The sequence below is a fragment of the Anopheles marshallii genome, chromosome 3, assembly GCF_943734725.1.
Source record: "Anopheles marshallii chromosome 3, idAnoMarsDA_429_01, whole genome shotgun sequence".
In the NCBI taxonomy this organism is placed as follows: Eukaryota; Metazoa; Arthropoda; class Insecta; order Diptera; family Culicidae; genus Anopheles; species Anopheles marshallii.
This window is the reverse complement of record NC_071327.1, coordinates 26,854,775-26,880,830: the sequence shown is the minus strand read 5'-3', so window position 1 is coordinate 26,880,830 and position 26,056 is coordinate 26,854,775. Positions and strand designations below refer to the sequence as shown.

At 44.0% G+C, this 26,056-nt stretch overlaps 1 protein-coding gene across 1 annotated transcript; it reads left to right on the top strand.

Annotated features, from left to right (window-relative positions):
- The first annotated feature begins 1,558 nt into the window (after nt 1-1,558).
- LOC128715160 (homeotic protein caudal) lies at nt 1,559-17,822 on the top strand. Its single transcript, XM_053810042.1, has 4 exons — nt 1,559-2,165; nt 4,807-4,869; nt 6,808-6,813; nt 17,284-17,822. Exons 1-4 carry the CDS (start codon nt 1,559-1,561, stop codon nt 17,820-17,822), a joined length of 1,215 nt encoding a protein of 404 aa, XP_053666017.1.
- Nucleotides 17,823-26,056: the final 8,234 nt, after the last annotated feature.

The following is a 26,056-nucleotide window of genomic DNA, read 5'->3' as shown; positions in this document are numbered from 1 at the left end:
CTCCAGTTCCGTCCAGCGGTCCAAGGGAGCTACGGCCAGGAAACTCCCGGGCGCTTCATTAGCGCAAATGGGAGTTACCAACACTCCCCCCGAATGCGGCGCAGGAGCCTTGACGTACATCAAAAAACCGCAACGGCAAAACCGACGCAATCGCTGTGTGTTTGTGTGCCGTGGAGCAAGGCTCCAACGACAGCCATCGTTGCGGAAAGAAGGCAGCGTAGCGCTATATTTTCTATTCCCCTCGATGCGGATAAATACGGGTTATTACGGAGGGTATTAATCAAACATCATTATCATTGCAGAGACCGCGTTCTAGGGACTGTATCAAACAAAACAAAAAAAAAAACAGTACAGACACTGACGGGGTGATGCGTTCTGCTTCTTCCCGCCAACAGCGCAGGTTCCTCTCTTTCGATCTTTTGTTTCGCTACGAACAGCAGGCTGTCGTCTGCTTGTCAGGAGGCTTTGTTTTTTCTTTGTTGGTAATATGCTGAAGATGTAACCTTTTTTCACCCGAAAAATTGTAACACCAAACATTGCCGGGTTGAAAGAAAGGAGCAGCAGACGAAAAGAAAGCTCCCGAAGGGTTTACGCGTCGATGCACAAGGCGAACAAGAGTAAGATGGCAGTCGCCGCTACCTCCGTCATCCTGCTCTATCAAACGCTCGCGACGCGCGCCAAAAAGAGTGCACCTTAGGCGGCAGAAAAACATGTCCGCTTCGCACGCAGCGCACGAACGCTCATTGGTCGTGTGCAGGGTACGCGGGTGACGCCCATTTTTCCTGATGGGGTACAGTGCACCCCGCGGGCGGTGGAAAATGGTTTCGGTGCAGGTACGGAAGGCGCCGGTGAACGGAGGGATGGAATCGAGAGCAAACAACGGTAACAAACAATCACAATCGCACACGCATCGCCTATCAGTCGACTGGTGTCAGCTCCACTACACGAACGGAAGGCAACGCAGCGTTGATGTTTGTTGTGTTGTGGCCGTCGTACCGAGCGGAACGTCGTATCCACTCTCTCTCGCTGGTCTGTGCTGCCGCCGCCTGTGCTTTCAGTGCGTTCCGGTCTGGAGTGTTGGCAAAAAGAATAACAGTGCGCTTTCCGTGTAGAATGTGAACGTATCGTTGCGAGCCAAAAACCGAAAAATAAAAATACTCATGGCATACTGTGCGACACGGGGTGTCGAATGTTTGTTTACGATCGTGTAGAATCGGCTGTGTTTGTGAATGGCTATGAGGGTGTGCAGGCAAGTGATCGGTTTTAGCGACGGAATAGTTGTGCGTGTGCATATTTAACAGTTTTGTAGCAGCGTAGAAGAAGCGCAAACAGACAGGAAGTAGCGCTGAGGTGAAGTGAGTGAAACTAAATTGTGACCAACGTTGAAACAATGATGCGTACGCTTCGTGTGTCGGTGTTGTTGGTTTAAACAATCTACCCCACGGTGACCGGAAAGCTCCGGGTGTTATTGTAGCGCCTGAGTGCGCTTACATCTTACGACAAGGATTAGAACCGCATATTCTCGCCAGTGAACGAACTGCAACCGCGTGTGTTCAAGATGGTGTCCTACTATAATCACTTTGCGATGTATCCGAAGAACCACAGCGCCAATCTGCCGTACTCGGCAACCTCCGGGTGGTACACGGGCAACTACCAGCATCAGCCGCCCCATCCGCAGTTCATCGGCGACGGTGAATCGTCACCGCAGCCCACCATGTACTATCCCCATCCGCACGTCTTCCACCCGCAGTCCAGCCCCGATTGGAACAGTCACGAGAACTTCGCCACATCGCCCCAATCGGGGCTGGGGCTTACGCACGGCCCGAGCCCGGGCGGTGGGGCCGGATCGGGTGCCGGGTCCGGCGGCGGTGTCGGCCCCGGTGGGCTACATCTGGGCCAGAACCCGAACCTACATCATCACCACCACCACCATCATCACGGCAGCACTAACGGGGGCAATGCGAGTGGTAGCAATGCGCACGATCATCTTACCGATGGGCTGCACAGTATACCGTCGCCGCCGATTACCGTGTCCGGGAGCGACATGTCCAGCCCGGGCGCCCCGACGGGATCGTCCTCGCCGCAGATAACTCCCCGCCCGACACCGGTCAAAAGCCCGTACGAGTGGATGAAGAAGCAGTCCTACCAGAGTCAACCAAATCCAGGTTAGTAAGGTCCTTCCGATACTAGTACTGTGACACGCTTTTGTTACAATTACGAGATGTCTGTTTTATTTTTTGTTTATGTTTTGGGTTTCTGCACACGGGACACATTTACTACACCACACCTGGACTGTTTCGAATGCATGCAATTTTGCTGAATGTTTTCAAGTCTCTCCCTTTTATTGTGTGTACGTAGTCTTGTGAATTGCATTGCCGCTGTGTGTATGTGTGTTTTACTGTTGTATATTTATATTTCTTCGTGCTACATCTATGTCTTCCTTGTTTGCCATCAACGGCACGAGTGCGAAAAAGAACGCCTGCGAAAGCGTGTAAATTGCGGCTAAGAATTGAAGCAGTTGTAACATAACCTCACTTTGAATATCCCTTTTAAATCTGCAAAATTCCTTACCGTCCGACCTTCGGGAAATTCTTCGAATTCTTCTTTCGCTCCTCTTCTTCGAAGTTTTATTGTTTGGCGGATCTTGTACATTTTTGCGTGTGGGAATGCGTGTACACATCGGCAGAAAACGCTACCCAGTAAGGAACACACATTATGCTGCCTTGGTTTTACGAGTTCCCTAAACTCCCCTCCACTCACATGTTATACCGTGTCTACGGTGCGCTTCTCGCACGGTGTTCCTGTTTATGAACCGTCAAACATCGTCAGATTTCTTTCGCTGATCTCCTCTCCCTTGCGAGAGAGACCCCGTTGACGTGCGAGCCGGGGAAACAATTTATTACCCAAAACATTCCATTAAACTGTGGTCACCATGGTAACGTAACCACAATAACTGCATAGGGAGAAGATAGAAGTCGGGTGTTTGTATGGAGCAGGGAGCAACCCTACGAAAACCCATCAAATTGGAGACCATTAAAAATCAAGAACGCAAACGAGAACTTGAAGTAAAGCATGGAATAAATGGGATTGATTTATGTCCCCACGGTGCATGATCTGTTTCTTCTGGTCGATGGTTGGTGCTCGGGGTTATTGTTGTGTTGTTTCCCCTGTTTTCTTATCTTCCCTCTTTGGTTGAAGTTTGACTTCATGTGGCGCAATGGTTGGGTTTTGGTTTTATCCACTGTTTCCAAACTTTTCGCTCACATAAAAACACATCCTTGGAAACTCATTCTTGGCCGGGTTTTGTGTTCCACTTCCGAAATAGCACCGGAATGGATATGAAACGCACCAAAGAGAAGCCCTTGCCACCGTTGCGGAGTTTCGTTACGGTTTCTGTGTTTTATCAATCTCGAATGCTCGAAAGGCTCTGTTAACACCGAAGCTGTCGCCATTTCTTCATGTTCTACCGTCACTAAATAGTGTGTGTCCGCAGAGTGCAGGCACCGCAAAATGGCTGCATCGGGCTATTGAAGCGTATTGCAAACAGGATCCGCTGCGGGACGTCTCTTGATCCTTTCCGCTGCATCCATAGAAGCACCGGTTGCCATGGCGATCGTCCTCTTCGCTTCACAACTGTTGACAGCTGCCATGTTTAGTGCCGCTCTCCTTTTGCTTCCCTCTCACGCACGCATGATCTAGGATGATTTCCTTCTTTGCCTTCCGAGAACTTAATGTACGTGTTTGGTGCTAGAAGCACTTAAACGAAGGTCGGCACCGAAGCACCGAAGCCCAAAGAAGCCGGCGGCGGCTCGGTTGCGTTTCCCATTAGCACGCTCCCCCGCTCCGGAAATGGGTCCATTTTCGTACGGTGTGCCGGTGACTTTTCCATTAGTCTGCGCGGTCCCGGTAGCTGTGTTGCTTCTACCGATTAGCGTCTAATTTCGTTTGCCACTTGCTATTAAACGGTGGGTTTCGTTTGTTTTGGGCTTGAAAAGACACAGGGCATCGAAGGTGTTCGCTCGAATGGAACAGTAAAGTTTGCTCTAGTTCTAGCGTTGGAGTCGATCACATCTTAAAATTAGTTTTTGTATATGCTTTTTGACGATTGGAAGCTTAATGCACACTGGCACGTCAAGTAAGCCAGCGAATTAACGCTTAAATCCGATAAAAGTTTCGATCAGACACTCCACAAATATCAAAACAAAGCATGGATCTTACTTGTTTGACCCAACTCAGCTCATATTTTCCATAATTTAGAAAACTTAAACAACCATTTTATGAACGTTTGTGCAAATTAATAATAAATAGTTTAACTTTGCAACATACTCTTTTTAAAATTCTTCAAGACAAATAAAGTGCAAATGTTTCGAGCAGAACCAAACAAATAATTCTACATGGTACAACCAGGCGTTATTCAATTTTTGCTCGTCACCGTCTTAAGATGTGAGCTTTCTATCCTAAGATATGATCGTATCCCACTATTTTGCAATGAATGTGTAGAGTGTATTGATTTAAAGCATATTTTAGTACGTCAGTATTAGTATATTTTTAATAATATTTACTCGAATTGCTGCCTGCATTGTTTCGTTACTATTTGTTCTGTTTCTTTTTAATTATCCTGTAATACATTTTATATCCGAATATCCGATTTGTATCCCCTCCGATAGGACATAAAAACATTGAACCGAATGCAATTCAACAAACTTAACCATTCTTGCCCGTTGTTTCTCCATCTCTATTTCTCGATGGTTGTTGTGGAATATAATCTTCCCCAATGTTCCAACTTAAACCCATACCAAACAAAAGGAGGCCTTATCAACATCTGCTCGGCACCATCCCTGCAAGACTTCGCGCCGGTGGAATCTGGTGGTATGAAATCAAAACAATAATTTTGCATTTTCTTTACTGAATAACGTATTTGTTTTGTGCTATGACATTGTTTCTATATACAAAAGCATGTGCCTTGATTTACGCCCTTCCGCATGTCCCACAGAACGTTTAAACCTAGCTGAATGTCTGATCGATCGACTCCTACGCTTTCGAACTCTCTAGCTCTAAAGCACGAACCGAGTCCCCGTACTCCATTTTGTAGTCGTCATGCCCTTTACGGTTGAGCCGCTCACACAACATGGACACTGAAGCGAAACAATAGTGGTGCCAGTTTCTAGAGCAAAACCCTTCTTCTTTTCGTACGTCCACCGCTGACATTATGAATGCGCGCTGTGTGCAGTTTTATTCCGCCCATTCCCCTCCCCATTTGCTTCCACGGCCATTTGCCACAAAAAAAGAATCGTGGCAAATGGCATTGAGTTGGAATATTAATTAGGCATGTCGTCGCTGGCTTCTCCGCCCGATCCGCGCCGACCCCTCGAACGGGTCGCTGCTCGGTGGAACCGGAGCTAGAAGGAACTGAAATCGCGACCGTAAAAGACAGATCGGACCAGGCCCAGAAACGATGGAAACAATACTGACACTCAGTTGCTGCAAAGTTTAAGCTGCATGGTCCCTCCTTCCTCTGCACCCTTCCCATCTCCTCATCACACCCGAAACAAACCGAAGCGTATCACTATTAATTTATTCGCTTTATGTATATTTTTATGGCATTTAATATTTATGGCAGTTTCCTATCGTTTGCCGCTCTAGCTGCTTTCCTTCGAATGGGGAAGCGAACGGGAAACGTCTGACATCACGAGCACACAGCTTGGAAGGACTAGTGTAGTAGAAAATCAAAGGGGGGGCGATGGGCGGTGGTAGATAGTGATGAGGGACGTAAGAAGGGAAAACTTCAAAAAAAAAAACTAAAGCCAAATCAAATCAAAGAAGCCCATTAAAAACGCGCTACTAGATGGTTTCATGTATGTGGGTTGGTTGCTGTTTTCTTCCATTCCTGCTGGTCGTTTTCATTGGTAGTTGTGAGTTTAACAAGCGTTTTCTTCTCAACAAGCTGCGTGCATACCTTGTCCATGTTGACCCCACGGCCAGGGAAGGACTAAAGGAACTTAGGAACCATTGGGGGGAATGATTGATTTTTAGCTCTTTGTGAGTGTGTGTGTGTGGGAACACCACGGGAACGAATGACATTCAAGAAGCTTTGCTATTGAGCACTGTTATTGAGATTAATTTGTAAGTGTGTATCGAAAGTATCTGACACGGACTTTACAACATTGTGCTAAAATAATATCTGATAAACCATAGGTATTTTTTTTATAAAAGTTTTTGTGAATTGTATTGACTGTTTAAGAAGAATTTTATGAAGATATGTTAAACCATAAAAAATATGTTTACCTTTACCAAATTTCTTTGCATTTCTAAAACGATTTTCTCTTAACCATTACGGATGTCTTTAACTTCTGCAAATAAAAACTGTTTTAAACTATACTTTATGCACCCTGCTTTGGGTACAAAAGACTTCAACTTCATGTAAAAAAAACAAAAAAACCTGCTTCTCACACAATCATATCACGTTTTTCCACTATTTTCTCACCGCACACTCACACTTCCACACCCACACACCGTCTATGGATCTTTCTTCACGAATTTGCGTTGTAACAACTGTAAAATAAAGCCAACAAATCTTGCTCGCTACTTCTATTTTCTGGTTTTTCGTGTTTTGTTTTGCAACAACAACAACAAAAAAGATCTCACCCGTATGCGCCAAACTCACACGATGATTTATCAATAGTCAAAGAAACAAAAAAAAATCCCCACACTAGAAAACAAAGAAAGAGTGCTAATGATGTTTTTTTCTTCTCTTCTTCTTCTTCTTCTCCTTCTTCTTCTTTCGACCGATTTGCATTTTTTTCGCAGGAAAATGTAAGTATTTGGTCAAAACCGTTGGACACATGCCGCCGCGGGCTGGTTCCACTTCTTGCGCTCTCTTGCCCTCTGCCCATTGCCCCTCCCGCTTGTTGGGTGCTTGCCCCCCCCAAAAACTCTCCCCCAAAACACTCCTTCACCATAACCCCGATGCAAATTTCCACAGGTAACAATATATCACTTGTTCATTTTTTTGTTTAATTTTTGTTTTCTCAAGAAAAGTAAACCTTTCTGCTGAATGCTGAGTTTTTATTATGTTTGATTTGTTCAGTCGCGTTTCCACACACACACACACTCTTTTGAGGATATTTTTTAAAGCAATCATATATCATTTGGATTGATTGATTCCTTTGGCTGAAAAATGAGAAAAAAAGCCAACAAAAACTCATACAACAGTAGGAAGTATGCACAATTTACCAACAGCTTACAGTGCGAGCGGGTTATAAACGTTATAAATCATCATTTTTTATGCGAAAAAGGCAACGCAACAACGGAAGCCTTTTTTCGTGGACGATATTTGAAGTGCTTACCCACACGACTACAATGTGTGCAAAACATTTAAATAGCAACCTCGCCAAAATGTCGCTTTTTGAATAATCTTATCGTCCGTTTCTCATCCCGAAACGTTGCTTGGGAATTCCCCAAAAACAAAGCACATGCGCCCGAAAAATCGTTTCATATCAATACCCAGCTTGCGCAACCCGAATCGATCCAATCGGGGCACACACGGCTACTTCGATTGGGTTCTTTGCTCACCTTACGGTACCACGGGGAGGATTTTTTTTAATCAAGCCCCCACAACCACCACCACACACAACGCACCACTGCGCAATAATCGATCAAACAATCGCGGCACATCACGCGTTCGTACGAACGGACGGCCATTTTGTTTTTTCCTGTATTATAGGGGCACCCGGACATACGGTATGCGGGGCCCGCGCTCAGGAATCATCGCGATGATTAATCAGTCCGTTTCGATTGTGAGACCTGCGATTCGGGTTTTTGATGGCGAACGCGCGAAATTGTACAACATGCGATGTTCCTTTACGCCGTTATCGTGCATTTGGATGGCTGTCATCGGGCTTTCGGTTGTCGTCATTAAAGTGGTCGAGTTTTTTTTTCGTCCATATCCAGGTACGCGCTATCGATACCGCGAGACCGATCGCGGTGGGAAGAGTGGATGTTTGTACGCAGTTTTTTTTTCGGGGTTTCGTTATCACACCACACTGACAGGGTGATTTGATTAATCGATTTTTCCGAAACCCCTCCAAATTCCTGCGGCTGGTTTGCCAAACTCCCCGGTACGGTTCCCCCATTCGGGAGCGGGGCAGGATCTAGAATGTCATCCGGTCAACGTGAGCTATCAATCATGCGTAAGAAATAGTGATCCCTATTAATCGTTGTAGGTATGTGTTTGGGAAGCAAAATAGAGTACAAGCGAAGTATAAGCTAAAGCTCATACAAACATGACTAGCTTTATCGATACGCATAGGAGAGCGTTGTATTAACAAATGGTTTGGTTTGTAGCCACCTAGGATGTAGGGTAGGTGGCCTAATTGTGGCAATATTGTTGAAGGCCAATATTGCCACAATCTCATATATAAAAATATATTACAATTACAGAGATATTTTTGTCATGAAATATAGACATTATTTAACATTTTTGAATCATTAGCTAAACACTTTATTGTAACTTTGCTTCACGAATATTATTTAATCCAGAAAATATGCCATAAAAATGGTAGACAATTCTTATCGTTTTGTTTATACTGATTTATTTGGGTATATGAGATTTTCATGATTTGGAAGCAGTTTAGTTAGCAGTTCAGTTTATTTAAAAAATAGTGTTGTCTAAATCTGATTCGATTCATGGATCTGAATCTTTGCATTGAATAATAATTCGGAATCTCTATTTTAAAGATTCATGAATCCTTTAAGATGGCTTCTATCAAAGAACTTGTCTGTCATGAACACCCGCCTCCCCATCAGCTGCCAAAAATGGGCCCAATGTACCATTCCGGTACATGATCGAATAGGGCATGATGATCGGCCACTGCTCTGAGGAGAAGTGAATCTTTCGAGAGTCGATTCCTGATTTGATTGACTCCGCCCTAAAGATTCATATGAGTGATTCTTCTCAAAAGATCATCTTTAAAATGCGAAGTATAATGTATTTTTACCACTTTACATTGAAAGATATCAATTTTTCTATATGGTAAAAAATGTATAACTTCACCTTAGATTATCTTTTAAAAAAAATAAAATTTATATAACTTGGTAATATTGTAATATTCTTGATATTATAGCGATAATTGAATCACCCGTCCTAGTTGTTATAGTTCTCAACAGGAAGGCAAATGTCTTTTATCGGGTGACATCAAAGCATAACGTTTTAAAAGATGTCTTTGAACAAAAAAAACTGCAAAACTCGAAAAATCCCCGTTTTTGTTTCGATGCTCTAAAAACACTGCCCCCAAAGCCAGACCAATAAAACCTTTTCCAGCCGGCAACACTAACCGGAACGCTCCGGGGTTTTCGAATGCACCGTAATCCTAAATAAACAACCGGGTTCCAACAACTGAGCAACAAACTATTTGCATCTCGCATCTTTCGCATGGTACCACTTCGGACAAAACGCCATCACCGCCATCTCCGGGCCTGTTTTGTTTGAAGTGTAGATACGATTTTTGTTGTTGTTTTTGTTCCTCCATTATGACACCCCTACCTATAAGAAATGGGAATGTATTTTACAACATAATTGAACCTGCGATCCTTGCGTTGCAGTTTTGCCGATGCCGTTCGGGTGCCTCGGGTATCGGGGTGCCGCGCTCAAGATCATGCTGTATAATGTGCAAGGATCGCTTCCGGGTAGCAGAAGGCCGTGAGTTTCGTACCGTTCCTGCCGTACTGCTGTGCAACAAAGGGCCACGAATGCTGCGGAGAATGCTCGGTGAACCGAAGTGAACGATCACTCTCCGAAAGGTGTCCTTCATGGCGCGATACGGCAAATGAGCTTTTCTCCTTTGCGCTTAGTTGCGAAGAATGCTGCGAAGAATGAAAGAACGGTGTAAATCGTGCCGACAAGGATATGTAAATGATGTTGTAGCGTAAAATTACCTTCCGCTTTTCGGTTTTGCGGCACGATGCAAACGGGACAACATTGCCCCCTTGCACGGAGTTCCTCTCCAGCCAGCAACCAGTTGAGTAGGCGATAAGCGCAAAATTGACAAATGACTACGGCTATCTGTCATCTGGCGGTTTGCGGGCAGAGTCGACAAAACGGAAAAACCATGGGTTGCTCAGCTTGTTGCCAAACAGTCGAAAGCGGTCCCGTGGGGAAAATTGCGAAAATTAACTGAGCATGCGGATGGTTTGCAGAATGGCAAGACGAGGAAGACGACATTTCGTAAGCGTATTTTTGTTGGGTTGGGAAATGAAATGGAACCAAATTAAATGGTAACGATAATTGGTGACAGTGAAAAATATTTTGTAGTTAAAGCGTGTTTGTCATTTTTCAGAGGAAAAACAGAGGGAAAAATATTGACTTTTCCGCAGTGTTAAACAACTGTCATCGTGCTTTGCTGGACAAATCACAAAGAGGCGTGATTTTACTCACCTTCCTTGCGCATTTGCAAAAAAACAAACGAATAATGGTGAAAATAACAATTTGTTAGCCATCATCATCACCTTCCCCCCCCGAAAGCAATAGAACAAGCGATAATAGATTTGTCGTCCAGCATCTCTGTTGACCACTTCACTCGCTAGTAATGTATGTGCTTTTTTCCCATTTTGTTTCTGTTCTTCTTCACCTATTCGAACCAGATTTTCCCACTCCCACTACCCCACCCTTCCACCACCCTTCTTGCCCATCTGCCCACTGATGAAGTATTTTATTCTTTTACAACACACACTACGGCCATGATCGTAAACATTAGGACGGCATAAATAGTTGGTCCTTAAACGTCTGTAAAGGGACCCGATACGGATCGGTCGGATGGGGTTTTGGGCACGGATCCTAAACGGAACCACTTCCAATCGCTCCCAAAAAAAAAAACACCCTGCACCGTTTGTGATGTTTCGGGGGTTCAGTGTCTTTTTTCCGATAAGCACACCGAGCTTCATAAATGGATGATATTTTAGCCCGGGTGTGCACCATGAAGACACCGTGAGTGTCACTATGGTAACCCGGGGGCACCATCTTGTTTCTTCCAGTCGGTCGTTCACGATAAAACGACATTCCGGGTTTACGCGTATATCGTCGTCGCTTTACGATTGTTTCGTGAGTTTTGCCGCTCGTGTTGCATTCGTGTTGGCCCGGCCTTACGTACACAAAGAGTTACGCGATAGTTGTACGAAGCTATATCGCTTACCAGCCGCAGGATTAGGAGTTAGCGAGTTAAGTAGTCGTTTGTCGGGGCGTCGCGAGTCGAGTTTATTTATAAAGCACACGCGGAGTCCTAAGACATCCTAGGACAGTTCGGTTTTAGCACCGGTTTTTATTGTTTGTTTTTATTATTCATAAAAGCAGCTTCAACCGCACTGGTGTGTGTATGTGTGTGCTCGACCAAAGGGGACAAGTGGGATTGTGAGAATTGAACGTGTATTATGAGTGGATTAGAATTGGTGAGGCAACGACACATGGATGGAGCCACCGGTGATATGAGGGTGATATAAGGTTTGGAAATAGTTTTTAGTTTTACTTTAATCGTTCCTTTTTCTGTACGTGTTTGAAAGCTCGATTAAATAAGTTTTTAAAGGGGTAATACACTCAGGCGGCTAGCACAAATGGGAAATTCATTTATTTATTGTGTCGGTTTTTCTGGTACTATTGTTATTGTTTTGGTCTACATTGGGCACTTGCTTTGGCTGCTATACCAGAGTTCAGCTTGCCATCTTCGAAGACTGCTGAGCGGCGGACATCACAGAGCCCGCATCTTTGGGCATAGGACAATATTGTTATTTAATATTTAGTTTTCTTTAAATTTCACTTTACCTTTTTCAATTTTATTATACACACAAAATTGACAGAGTTTTAAATAAGATCGACATTAATGATAAACTCCACATAAATGCTTGCTCCGAAGAGCTGCTAATGCATAAAAAGCAAAATAATCATATATAATGACAGAAAAAACTGTAAGATGTTAAATTTGAACTTCAAACTAAGCTCGTATCTCATGAACAATTTGAAGTTCGGCTTCGAGAGAATTCACTTTGAAGTTTTGAGTTCTTCGGTGTGTACCTTTGGAACGAAGTGTCTCATGAACTTCAGGTAAAGTTACCAATAGACACTACAGTAATTTATTTCAAAATTCTAATCTCATCTCACTGCAAAGTTTTACTAATAAGCCATGTTGTAGACCACCCAACACACCACAAGACATTGTCCTTGGTTTGCCAAATGTTTTGTTCCTCGATTGTTTTCCCTCAGAACGAATCAGAACGAGAAACAATTCTGACACAAACCTTCACTACCCATACCGCCTGTTACGCAACCTCCCCCAGAGAGTAAAGACAAACAAATAAAGACATCTTTCACCGCAAAAGTGGTAACAAACCGAAACGAAACCCGGAACCCAAGATAGATAGATTTATGTACTATCCTTGGACCCACCCGGGGGTGGACATAGTGTTTGACTTGTTTGTGTGCCGTGTCCTTGAGGTCTGTCAACAACGAGCAAGCCACCGACCGAAACTTCCTTTTTTTTTTGGCTTAGGTTAGAAAGGCTCACGGAAGCCCCTTGGAAAAGCCACAGAAACACAGGGACGGTCGCTGCGTGATGAATGATAAATGTTTCCCCCGGGCGATTGTGCGTAACGAATCAAGTGATACAACCATTATCCCAGCAGGGGATGCACTCCCTCCAGGGAGGTAAAGCGTCCTGTTGCATCTCTTTCCCCCGGGCCAGACCCATACCGAAACGGTTCATAATCAACGCTCAGCGAGGTGGGCGACGTTATGAGGGTGATGATTTGAGGACATCATGTCTAAAGTGTCACACCGTTGTATCACACCTCCGCGGGAAGGCAACGGTGAAAGGTGGTAGTGAAAGCACGGTACAGCCACACGGACAGGGAAGTGTCCCAAAAAGGGCCCAGAAGACATCTCACTCTGGAACGGCACAGGCAGGATGGTGCCCGATTAGGCTGCTTTCTTCCGAAGACACACCGTTTATGGGTGATTTAGAATCGAACCGTAATCGATTTGCCGTACGGAAGGAAAAATAAAAGGAAAGCAAATAGCACACAGGTACACGATCACCCACAAACACACTGCCATTCGGGTCTGCGCGACCAAGCCACCAAGGCGCTCGCAGCCCCCCTAATATATGGCCCAAAATAAAAAATTGATATCCATTATTATATTGATATTTATCATAAAAGTATTAATGCTTTTATTGCCGCTAGATTACGGTGTAATTATTTACGATGCGCCGAGATTCCTTTTTTGTGGTGCGCTATGGGAGGGGGGGCATCGCACACGAACACATGCTCATGTGTGTGTGGTGGGATGGGGTGGGGGGGTACGGTAGCTTGAAGGAGCTTGACCTCCTCCTAAGACTTCGCGGGCACTCCCTTTGCTCCCGACAAGGCGAAAATCTTCCCCATCGGTCATCGTTTTGCCTAATCCATCTAGCGTGTGTGCATGATAAAGATGCCCTGATGCCCACGTCCCTTACCTCACGCACCCAAACACCGGACACGGCAAATGACAGTTCGATAAGGTGATCCCGCTTCCAGCTTTGCGAACGGGAAGCTTCCGCTTCTTCCGAGGCAACCACGTCAGACAGTGTGACCACACACAAAAACCTTGTAACGCAGACCGGAGACTGAGACAGATAGGACAGCTAGCGGACAGCCTGGTAAGGGAAAGCCAATTCCTTTGATGTTTTTGCCCTGTTTGAATGGTCGGTTTGTTGGATAAAAAAAAAAGCCACACCAAACATCAAACACGTCTGCCCCCCGTGTGACGTTGATAGTCCCATGTGAGGGAGGGAAGTGACAAACAGGCAGTGGCACAAGGGGCCGACTTTCGGCGCAGAAGGTAAATTTGGTTGTTATCCACACGGATTACGGGGTGCGCTTTTGTCGGTTTGGCATTTACCGGTCGGTTTGTGGTTAATATTCGGTAATCCATTTGTCAATCGATATTATCAATCATCGTCGTATGGGGCTTTTCCACCTTTTTTTTTTGTTTTGCTGTGCCGGCACGGTACGCGGTTCCCTTTTTCGAGCCATTTTGTCGGCTGCGCTTTGATTTGCGCACCGTTGCAATCGTTTTAGTTATTTTATTTTTTAAAAGTTTCAACCGATCGCTACCAGATCCCAAACTTTTGTTGGGAGTGTTTTTGTTTATATGGAGAAGTCTTTTAAAAAAATGTTCATCCACACGTCACGTAATCGTCACTGATCGCCTGCGAGTTGGTTGGGACGCGCAGAGTTGGATTAAATGGGGCAATATTTGCGTGAGGATTTTCTACGGGGCTTTCCGGCAACGTGTTTCGTTTGATGTAATGCGGCTCTGCGGCGTTTGATGAAGCGAAACAGAGGGAAAGAGAGAAAGAAAGAGAGAAATCCACAATCCATTCATCCGTCAGGTGACATTCACTGTTCACGGTGCAATTTTGAACGATCACTATTGTTTTTTTTTTTTATTATTCGTGGTCCCTCTAGGGGTCGCAATTAGCCACCCCAATTTGTGTGCAATTGTTGAAATAAACCATTACGCTACACGATACCTTCTTGCAAGCTCCAAGGATTAACGATCATTAAACCGACGAAGTGGAGTGGAGTTTCTATGGAGAAACTTTCCAATACACCTTCCATAGCGGTTGTATATCGCACTATAAACTATTAATTACGCCTTTTCCTACAGCCACGTACGTAACACCACCGTTACGGTACAATTGATTCGAAACTTAACGGTTTTGCTGTGGCAGGATTATGTTGCCCAACGCGCTCCGCGTAAAACCGAAAAAAATAACCCCGCTCCGAGAGGAGGGAGACATTTTAAGGCACACCTCACATTAGAAGACACCGGCCTCACTTTGAGGTCACCGGCGAAAGGGTTATTTTCCGTTATCATGGATTAAGGGTGGCGGTGTCGCTTTGAAGTGCACCGCTTTCCGTGAGCCGCCCATGTACGGTACATGTCTTTCTAATACTGGCCCGTACCGAATTTCCCTTCACCATCGGCGGTTAGGTGAGTGATAAAGATGAATAGTACGGAGGCACACTCTAGGGCATCGGTTCCAACTCCTGCACGAATGTGGTAGCCGCATAGTACGATTCGTTTGAAGTTTACTCTACTATTTGAGATGCAAATTTCTAATTCATGCGCAATTGTTTTCCATCTCGGAATGGATGGTTCCTTTCACTTCGGGAATTTATTTCTGTCGGCAGGGAGTCTTTATTGATATGTACTTCATACCAAAATCTGCAAAGATGCGATTTTCTTTGCGAACTCTATTGATACGCCATATTTAAATTAATAAGGTTCAAATATTACAATATGTCCCAATTCTACCAAAACGAAAAATACATCCGAGGACACTTGAGATACCCAAGCCTTATAGAACAAGCCAGTTTGTTTCTATCTGAAACCTTGTCCAAGTGATTAAACAATACGACGGGATCGTACCTAGAGCAACTTAAAATCAAAACAAGACTTGAATTAAAGAATCTTTGGTCTACCTTTAATTTCTGCTCTTCTGGAAACATGGGATATGGAAGTAGAAATTGTAAGAGAGGAAAATAGGAATAGGAATAGGAATAGGAATTCGTGGGGTAAGAAGTTGACTGGAAAACAGTTGAAAAGTATAAAATTGAGCGATTTGAAGGATAGGACTATTATGATCAAACTCTTCTTTAAAAAGTGACGTACGTACCCGGATCGAACGAATTCAACCATACGTCTATACGTGTATACACCGCTATTCTAGCTTGATGATTAGTTTGGCGGGTGGTAAACCAGTTACAACCTAGACCCCGTTCGCATTCGACATGACGCGGTTGTTTTTTTTTTCGGCCAGTAATGTTCAATGTTTCCGTTTTGCGGCAATCTGTCAGATAGGAACGAGTAATTAAACCGAACGCATGGGACCGCGAAGTCGCACAGGTTATCTTTATTTCCAGCCCTATTAACGATGGCGATAATGAAGATATACACGACAGAGGTGAGGAGCGAGGCTGAGTAGAATGGAGGAGATTGGAGAACTTATCTGTCTGCTAGTCACCTTCTTGTCGGCACCCGTGCTGGCATCTTGTCACCCCTTTACTCCCTCTTGAACCGCAGCGCCACCTGGTGGCAACGTAGCTCCAAAATTTTCGTGAAGATGTTTCGGTGTCTTCATCTTACCCTGTAGCTGTTATTGTACATTCACTTCCCGCAGAAGCTCGATTAAATTGAACCGCATAGAGATTCGCACCCTCTGTTCACACATTGTTTTTGTGTCTTTTTATCGATCACGTGGTGAGCTGTGGTGGAGTTAGCTCACGAGTCACGTCACATTCTTTTCTGTTGCCTGCTCGCATATTCATTGTTGTTGTTGATGTCGACTAGCAAGATTTTAGATACCATCCAAATGCACAGCGAGGTACAGAAAAGGTGGAGATCTTTCCTTCTTTTTGGAGGACCACCATCACCACCAGCCGTTCTGCGAAACTGTGGCAATGTTTACTTCGACTGTGGAAAGAAAAATGTGTGTATCTCGGACAGGGAGATGTTGTTGATAAGATCACTCGGGTCGGGCTGCACCCTGACTTCGGGATAATACACGATCACGCGTCACCACCACGTAGAAGATCCCTAATCTAGTGTCTGCAGTTACCGGGGCGTAGGTACCCGGGTGATGGGTGAGGGCACACTGGCAAGCAAACAAGCGTATCACAGTCCCTGGTGCTTATCACGCCACGAGGTTTCGGGTAGCAAAACGGGAGAAGAAGGACGCGCAGAAGGTGCGGCGGATAGATCACCGCAACCAGGCTATCCAGGGTTGTGTGCATGGCGGCGTTGCGCCGTTACGTTGGTTCCGTTCCCGTTTTTTTTAACTGAACGATGGTAGTTAAATATTGACTCACGTACAGCTCACGAACCAGCTCGTCCATCCGCTCACAATTCGGGTGGGCGATACGGTACGTGCGTGCCTGGGGAAGAACTCACCTTTGCCTGAAGTCATAACATGCTTGTTAACACGAAAATGAGTTGTCATTAGCAATTACTTATTGACACATTCCTTCTCGCCGTCGTCGCCACCGCCGCCGGACTTGTGGCAGTACAGAGATAAAGCGACAGACAGTTACAAACACACACCACAAGACACCATCGTGCCGTCTAATTAGCCATGCACAAATAAATAAAAAACCGGGGACTCTTCTTCATGTGCTGCATTTTAAGTGCAAATCGTACCGCCTCTTCAATCAGTTTTCATCAGATTTTTTTTTTCTTTTCATCATTTGCCATTACAGGGAAGACACGGACGAAAGACAAGTACCGGGTGGTGTACACGGACCAGCAGCGGCTCGAGCTGGAGAAGGAGTTCCACTACACGCGCTACATTACGATCCGCCGAAAGTCGGAACTCGCCCAAAACTTGCAGCTGTCGGAGCGGCAGGTAAAGATCTGGTTCCAGAACCGCCGCGCCAAGGACCGCAAACAGAAGAAGAAGGCTGAAACTGGCAGCAGCGGTGTCGGCAGTCTCGGCGGTCAATCACTCGTGGCGGCCCATTCGCAAGCGCACAACGTCGTGCACGGTGGGCAGTCGGTGTCGAGCCTGCTGGTGGACACCAAACCGAAGCTTGAACCATCGCTCCACCTTTCGCACCTGCACCAGATGAGCGCGATGAGCATGGGCATGGGTTCGATGGGGCTGCACCATCACCCTGGCCACCATCCGGCACTGCATGCCCACCTCGGCGTTCCCACATCGCAGCACCAGCTGAATCAGGCCGCAGCGGCAGTAGCGGCCGCCTCTCAGGTGCCTCCGTCATCGCTCAGCATAATGTGATGTGGCTGAGCTGGATGATGATGATCACCCCAAGGCACCCGTAGGTCTCCGGTACATGTCCGGGGTTTTTATTTATTGCCCTGTTGAACACAAAATATGGAACGTAGGCTGGAAACTCCCTGCAGCGATCTACCGAAGGAGGCTTTACGATCGCATCTCTCGCCACGGTTTTAGCGTGACCTTCCGACACGATACGGCCGTGGTGCAGGAGATGGGGCGTTGCAACCAGGTGGAGTGTTCCTGGATGTTCAGGGAAGCGCTATAAAAAGCTCACACAAAACTACCAATTGCTTGTTAGGGAGGAACCTTCAACGATCGGCTCGGTATAGTTTGGAATTAGTTGGATGTAGTAACTAAACCCCTTTTCATGCGATCAATACACGGGGCCCAATATCTTGCCAACAGTCAGAGATGAGATTAAGAGATTATAACAGGTGTATGTGTGTGTGTGGGAGGAGAACACAAGCGAACGGTAATCCATTCTTGACCCCCAACAAACCCCAAGCTGTGTGTCGAATCGAATGGTACAGGTACCGAACGTAAAAAGAAGCTTCACTGAGAACTAAATCAAAAACCAGACCCGTACCCGGACCCGGAGGGACATCGCTACAAAACAACTTTAACATTTAATTCACGTGCAATGTATAAACAAGAAAACGATATACTTTTAATCTTACTAGCATAATAAACGATAAGCAAGCAAGCAGACAAACCATGCGGACGCGAAACGAAGCAAGAGAAAGAGAGTATATGTTGCCGGTGCTTTGCCTAGGGAGTATTATTAAAACTATTCTATTGATAATAATTATTATTACCCTTTTTTTGCGGATAACAAAACCGTTTGCCGGGCGAAGCTGAGAATGACAGCTGTGACTAGGAGGTGTTCGGTAGTTGCGTGACCGCTGAGAAAATGTATAGAAGAAAGCTGAATTGCATATTATAAATTGTAATAACGTTAGGCCGCATTGGTCCGGGTGTGTTGGAGCTGGAAGAAGTGTATTACGACGGTCTGCGGGCCACCGTAATGCCGTTTTCGCCTTTTCGCCAGATCCGGATCCCTCCGGATCGCTTAGGTTTACAACCGTTTTTGTTTGAGATTCATCTCTAAGAGATTGCTGCTGCTGCGTTTGTGAAAGCAGAGAGTAAAACAATGGAAGAAATTAGCTATTAGAAGGTGGGGGGAAAAAACCCCCGCATGGCGACCGGTGTAGTGAAATAATGTAGGAAAAATCAATCGATTAAAACAAATGTAAAACACACACACACACACACAGAGAAAACACACATTAAATGGACGTAGAGACTCACGAAAACTGCAACTCAATAAAGAATAGATTCTGTAGTAACAAGACCCAATGCCCGCGTTCGAGATTTCGTTCGAGTGATTCATTGATTGGTGGTGTTGAGTGGAGAAAGACAGCAGGATAGATTAATGATGCAGTTGAGATATTGGTGGTGTTTTTTGTTTCTCGTCTATACCGCATACTACCTTGGCCTTTGCCGTGTATCATCTTCACCGTAGCCTTCGGAGAGTCTCCCTCCGGGGTGAAAGTTTCCGTTTCGAACAGTTCTCATTGAAGTAGCTGCAGCAGAGACCATCGCTAGAGACACGCTGGTCGCCATTTTGTTTTCTTGTAGCGATTCTACGCGTTCACCAATCTTCTAGCATTGCTTTAATCTCAGCCGAATCCATCCCATTTTGGGAAATACCGATCGATCATGCGAAGCTCTATTGCGGGGTGAGTGTTTTTTTTGTTTCCAACCCCTCCCACCAACCCTTAACCGCACCCTGCACCGACCCTCTGCTTCGCCAACTAGCTCAGCGCACCAGAAGGTGCTAATAGTTTCACACACCAGTGAGAATTAATTGATGCGCATTCCGATAGTTCCCACGGTAATTGCACGGGTCGGTATGCTCTCTTAGATCCCATTGGTCCGAAGAAGCGCGTAGCACAACAATAACGCATCGGCATTGAGCGTCGGCGGTTTGCAGGTTGTAGCAGGCCTGGGGGAAGCTCGCTATAGTAGCGAAAAAACCTTCGCAACAAGGCTGGCACTGTGCTGCCGGTAGCGTACAAGGCGATTGCACAATGGGCGCATAGGAAAAATGTTGTACAGTGGTCGCTGGTGAGCTAAATTTCACCAGCCAGTAAAATTGATGTCGAAATGTGGTGCTTTGTGTGCAGTGGAATGTCACCGACCACAGTGTTTAGCAGAACTTTATTTCGGTTGTGGTTTTTTTTCTGTTTTATTGGTTGAAATCGCAAAATTTTTGCTTACGTCGGTGTCCGATGACCAAATTTCGAGGGTCCAAAATGATTGAAACGAGATTAAATTATGCTTACGTCTATTGCCTTATCACGCTTATTTCCACGCTTATTGCCAATGCTTTACAACGTTAGTCTGGATGTGGTAGTCGTAACTTCTACCTTCTTTGCACACATTTCATGTCGGAACGTTTACAACATTTGCTGTGATTTGCTCATTAGGCAAAGTATTATGAAAAGTAGAATAAACACATACACCAATCACAGTGGACAGCGTTATCGAGGGTAGCAATTAGGGATGCCGCATTATTAGCTACACATTAGATCCACTCTGTAACGTTCTAAGGTTCTAAGTATTTACGTGCGTAATTCTTCGTGAAAAATACATTTGTTGTAAATGCAGCCCTTACACTGAGAAGCGAAAATATGTACTTTTGGCAAAGGAAATGAACGAATAAAGAACAAAATGCAACCAAACAGATTGAAAGCCGTTTTTTTTACGTTCAGTTGAAAGAACTTGACTTTTCGTTAGTTATTCAAGATTATCTTTTCCTTTCCGCGGTTGAAGGAAATTAGCTTTCCAGAGCGGACACAAAGGATTATCTACCAAGGATTTGTGGCCGTAACAACAAAACCGGCGGGATGTAAACAATTCTTCCACCCAGACCACCGTACATCCTGCTACGGGCGTCAAAGACTTAATTGACCCCAGCGTCTTCGCAGAATGTTAGACGAGCTTTAATGTAGGTTAAAAGCAAAGAAAAAGAAAGTCTTAATCCAGAAACATGTCCAGACGGGCACAAACAACCTCGATCTAAGCAGTGCTGTAAAAACTTAATCCAAATTCGTTTCCTTCCTTGCCAATAAATCATCAGCCCGGTTGGCTGTAGGTAAGAATTTTATACGAAAACGCGAAAACAAGCAGAACAAACTAGTTTCTAAATGGTTTGAATGGCTGCCGGGACAGGAATTGAGGAGAGATATTTGTTTCTATCTATTTGTTTTTCTATTCCTTTCTAGCTAGATATTTTAATGCGATTTCGCACTGTTTACTGAGGTTGCAGGGAATTCAGGCCAAATTTCGACTTAATCACAAGAAAGCATGCCTTGATTTACATTTTTGTGGTAACGTAGAACCAGCACAAAGCGGGCGCGAATTTTCCTAACACGAAGGTTAACTTTAACGGCCTAGTAAAGTGGCGATACGTCAATGGTAAATCATTATTGAAGCTTGAAGAAGTTGTTGCTACAGTTCTAGGCCCTTTGGAAAGCAAAGATAGCAAAACGCTGTAGTGAAATGTGTTTAACCAAAGCGAAGTACCGAGTTGCGATTTGTAGGTGATAGCAAAAATGGTTGACCGTTCGGTTCCCAAAAGTAGCTCAAACAATCGGTAAACTTTTCTTCCGAGCCGGTCGACCTAGTCCGTCAGTCATCAGCGCCCGTCGCACGACACGGCCGAGACCAGACCGCTCGTTCGTTTGTGCGGGCATTTCAATTCCCGCGAGAGCTGTCCGATTTTATTGGCCATCGGGGAGAGAAAAAAAAACCAACCGTCCCGACATCCGGAACCGCCGGCACAAGCAGGGAACGGAACGACGCGGCTGCATGAACCGAGTGAACTTGTCGAATGCCAAAAATCGAATAAATAACGTTCGTGTGGCAGTGCGCGCGCGAGGGTGAATCTTGCAATGCTCTGAATCTAGAGTAAGATGATGTTACGGTAGGGACCTGAATCGTGACCAGACTGGTTGTGGTGAAATTTGATACTTAAAGTTGTTTTGCATAAGGAGGCAACAAAAAACACCGCGGGCCGTTCGATGCAAACGTCGCTGGTCCTCGTGGTTAACGGACATGCGTCGGAGCAAGGGTACCAACCATCGAGTTAATTCGTGTAATGTTAACTGTTTTAGTTAAACTTCGTTCCAATTTGTCATTGCAACGAGAAAACCCCGGCGCAGGGGAAAGTGAGATGTGATGAGATGTTTATTAAAAGCCATTTCCGACACATGTTGGGGAGTTGCCGAAAATGTGCAATTATAGTTTTAACTTCAAAGTAAAAATGATTTAGTAATACCTTCTGGTATGCGAGGTTTGTGTAACACCGTTTGGAAATTCTATATTAGCCGGTCCCTTTACACATAGGACTATCTAGCTCAACGAGTACATAAAAGTTAAGGAATGTCGGAAATCATAGACCATATCCTTGTGCTACAGTGAAGACACAGTTCATAGGGATTGTGTTTCCCCCGGGGATTTTCACATTCCAGGATTGTCTTTAACTGGGTTTTGTTTTCTACTTGAAAATTAGCAATTATGTTTTATAATTGCCTTTTTTATATAAATATACACACAATTTAGACAAATGAAAGTTAATTACAGAGATTTATAAACAATTAGTGAAAAGTTGTTAGTAAAATTAATTCAAAAGGCCATTAATAAAATTAATTAAATTAATTAATTTTCCAAAAATATTTTAAATTGTAATATAATAAACAATAGTTTTAACTCGCTTCGTAATGTGAAAAGAAGAAATCGGTCACTGAATACTAAATTTAAACGATATAATGATGGGAATTCGAGTTATTTCTCCCAGCAATTTCTCTGGCACGCATTATTCATGAAACTCGAGAAAATACTGTATATCAATACATAAGACATAAGCCTTAAAATAATTCGTTGATATCTATTGAAAATAAATAATGCTTAAACGAACAAATGACCGAGATATCCTCATTAAACTAATTCAAAAGAGCTGAAAATTATAATATTTTCTGCTGTCTGTTAACGTTTCTATCTCTCAAAAGATGATTTAGCACAAGAGTTAATTGCCTTTGCGTTTCACTTTTCCATCACTAATGTATTAACCTTTTTTCAACGTAAAACGAACTTCAACACTTACTCACTGCAAATGGCACCGCACCGAATTGCTTCAGCTGCACACCTAAATTAGCACTATTTAGATCACACAATGCTCCATACCTCCAAAACTGGCTCCATTTTAAAGTACTATTCATTACACTATCTTTACTGTCTGTTTACCATTGTAAAAGACCAGATTTAATTCTCCCACTGTGCTCTGTGCCATTTGATGAGTGTGATGCCTGGGTAATAAATCGATTGCAACCGGCACCGAATCAACTGGATCATCCCGTGGGCATTGCCATTACATTGGCACTAATTATTTATTTGGATTATAAATTACCAACTCATCCAAATCTCAAACCGTTCCACCGCCGTAACCTTCGTTTGTGGTCGGTACTGTTGGCACACAGTGAAGACACAAACACGTGGAAGTATATAAGCGAGCCTCGATCAAGTTGATGTGTCGCGATATCGAAGGCGAATGAGTCTTCAGTTGGGCACTTCTATCATCCAATAACCGATCGAATCGGTCCGCCCATTATACAGCATTTTTTTTTTATTCTTGTCCTCCCATGCCTGGGGAAGACCTCTTGAAGTTATCTGCGGCGTTACATTGGCCAGCACATAGTAGCATTGCTTATCAGAACTAATCGGCCGCTCTCTGTTAAACTACGAAGCTTTGTGTCGGACTTCGTTTTTACCCATCTTCTGTTTGCTCTTCTTTCGTTATTACCGCACCATTATTGATGATTTGTAGGCCGATCGTCCTATCAGCACACATCGGATCGATGAAATACCGCCATTGTCGCGAACAGTTTCGCACCATGTATGTGCCAACTTCCCAGCGTGTCCCTTCGTGTTAGCCAGTGTCTGTGTGCGAACGAATTCGACTGCCATGATTGTGTGCCATGTCCAAAGCCATTCCTGATTGCCGCTCCATTTTATCAATCCACTTGAAGCGTTTCGTTCTCATGCGCCGAGTGTTGTGTTGTCGTACGAACTACGAACAACCTGAGGTACTCCATTTGCGCCCCCCACCTCCCTTTCCCTCCTACCTTGAAGAATTGTTGAAGAAGAAAAGTTCGACATTCGTTTCAATCTGTTTGCGCAGCGTGACATGATATGCCGGTGCATGCTATCAAATAAAACCTTCCATATCCATGCGCATTGCTTATGTGGCAAAAGACCCTTTTACACGAACACATGCATTCGCTGTTAATGCAATAAATAAGGGTACGTCCTGTCCAATAAACGAGCACCATGATTTATGCTGCATCTTCGGTGACCCCCAGTTGAGACCGCTCAACGTCAGTACGTTCGCGACACCATCACAAAATGGTCCGCCAGCCTTTAATTGATCGCACTGTGGATCGCACTCCATTCCGATCGCGTTATTGATGCTTCGCCCCAAACCTGTAACCTTGTGCCGATTTCCTTCGCACACACGGGTGAAATCATTTTATTGGGTCCGAAATGTGCGAAAACCGCGAAACATTCTTCCGGTGTGAGTGTGTGTTCTACTGCGCGCGATGCCATTTGTGCACTCGTGGCAAACGAGATCGCGGCTTATGTCGCGCACAGGGCTGATCGCACCGGGTGGCTTAATTGTGTGGCAATGGCTGCGAGCGCTCCGATGGTACACCGTGTGGGGAAAAGTGTATTTTTACAATGTTCACCAATTATTATTGCAATTAAAATACATGCCGGTGGAAGAATTTATAGTGCTGAAATTGCTATGCCTGTTCAATGAGAAAGGATCTTACGTTAGCATTTTTGAGCTTTTTTTTAAATAGCAATGATGTTTCATAACATTGTTCCTATAATTCAGATCGAGCAAATTCATTGAAGATGATTGAAAGGAAAAAAAAAATCAATTTGATAATGCCGATTTTGATATCTTTTTTGTGTTGAGTTTATTGTTTCAGTTTGTTTTATTATTGTTTGTTGTGAGAATTGTTGCTTTTATTGAGAGATGTACCTGTAGTGATAGATATCTTGTAAAGTCAAACAATTCCTGATTTGTGATTGCTGAATAAATATAAGATCACATATTTTAAAAAATAAAAAATTTATGAAATTTTCAAAAAATTAATAAAAAAAAGATAAAATTTAAACCATTTCATAGTTTACCCCGATGAACCAGTAACAGCTAGTAATGTGTTTGTTAAAAAATAACTGTGGATTTAAAATATAATAGTTAGCCGAGAAGTTAAAGTTTGACCACTAACCTGTGATCCTTGATCATTAATTGCTTGGGACTCCGAGATCGATGCTTGGGTATCTGTGGATCGGAATAAAACATTAGTGGATTAAATTTCTATCTCAGAGTGCCTTGAACAAACTGGATGAAATTGGGCGACATCTTCAACGGATGGTGATCGATGATGAAAAATGAGTCACATTCGACAAGATTATGTGAGAACGATCGTGATAACGAGTGCTCAAAGGGTTATCCAACTAGTAAAAATATGATTGTGCATTTGGTGGGACTGGAGATGGATCATTCATTATGAGTTGTGAATCTTCACAATCATTAATTAGACCATACAAAGTTGGTCAGATAGACCAAAAACGATCAGAATTCGTCATTAGCAAAGATGTTGTGAAAAACGTTTGTAGTGACTCGTTTGGGAAGATTGGGATGCATTCGCCATGTATTGTCCAAACTTAATGGCGAAGATAATGAAGCTCGCATATTAATGTTTTCCTCCTACTGGATAGACATTAGGAGACTAACTTAAAATTGCAACAATTCGGAAGAACTGTGCATTTAGTGCATTTTATTTTAATTTTAGATAAATTTTTATAACTTTATCATACTTATAGAAGAGGAATAACATATTATTTGTTGTACAATGGGCCACAACAAAGAAGCAACTCATTGGAAGAACCAAAAATCCTCACGAGAGCTGTCTAACAAGATATTAAAGCTAGCGCTTGCAAAAACAATGGAAAACTAATAAATGCACGCAGAAACTATAGATAAAACAGCATAATTTTAAGATATAGTTTGGTCGTATTAAGCCAGGATTGTTTCCGCACGGTTTCTTCAAGCCATCAGATATCATCAGTACCGTAGGGGACTCAATGCACATTGCTGCTGC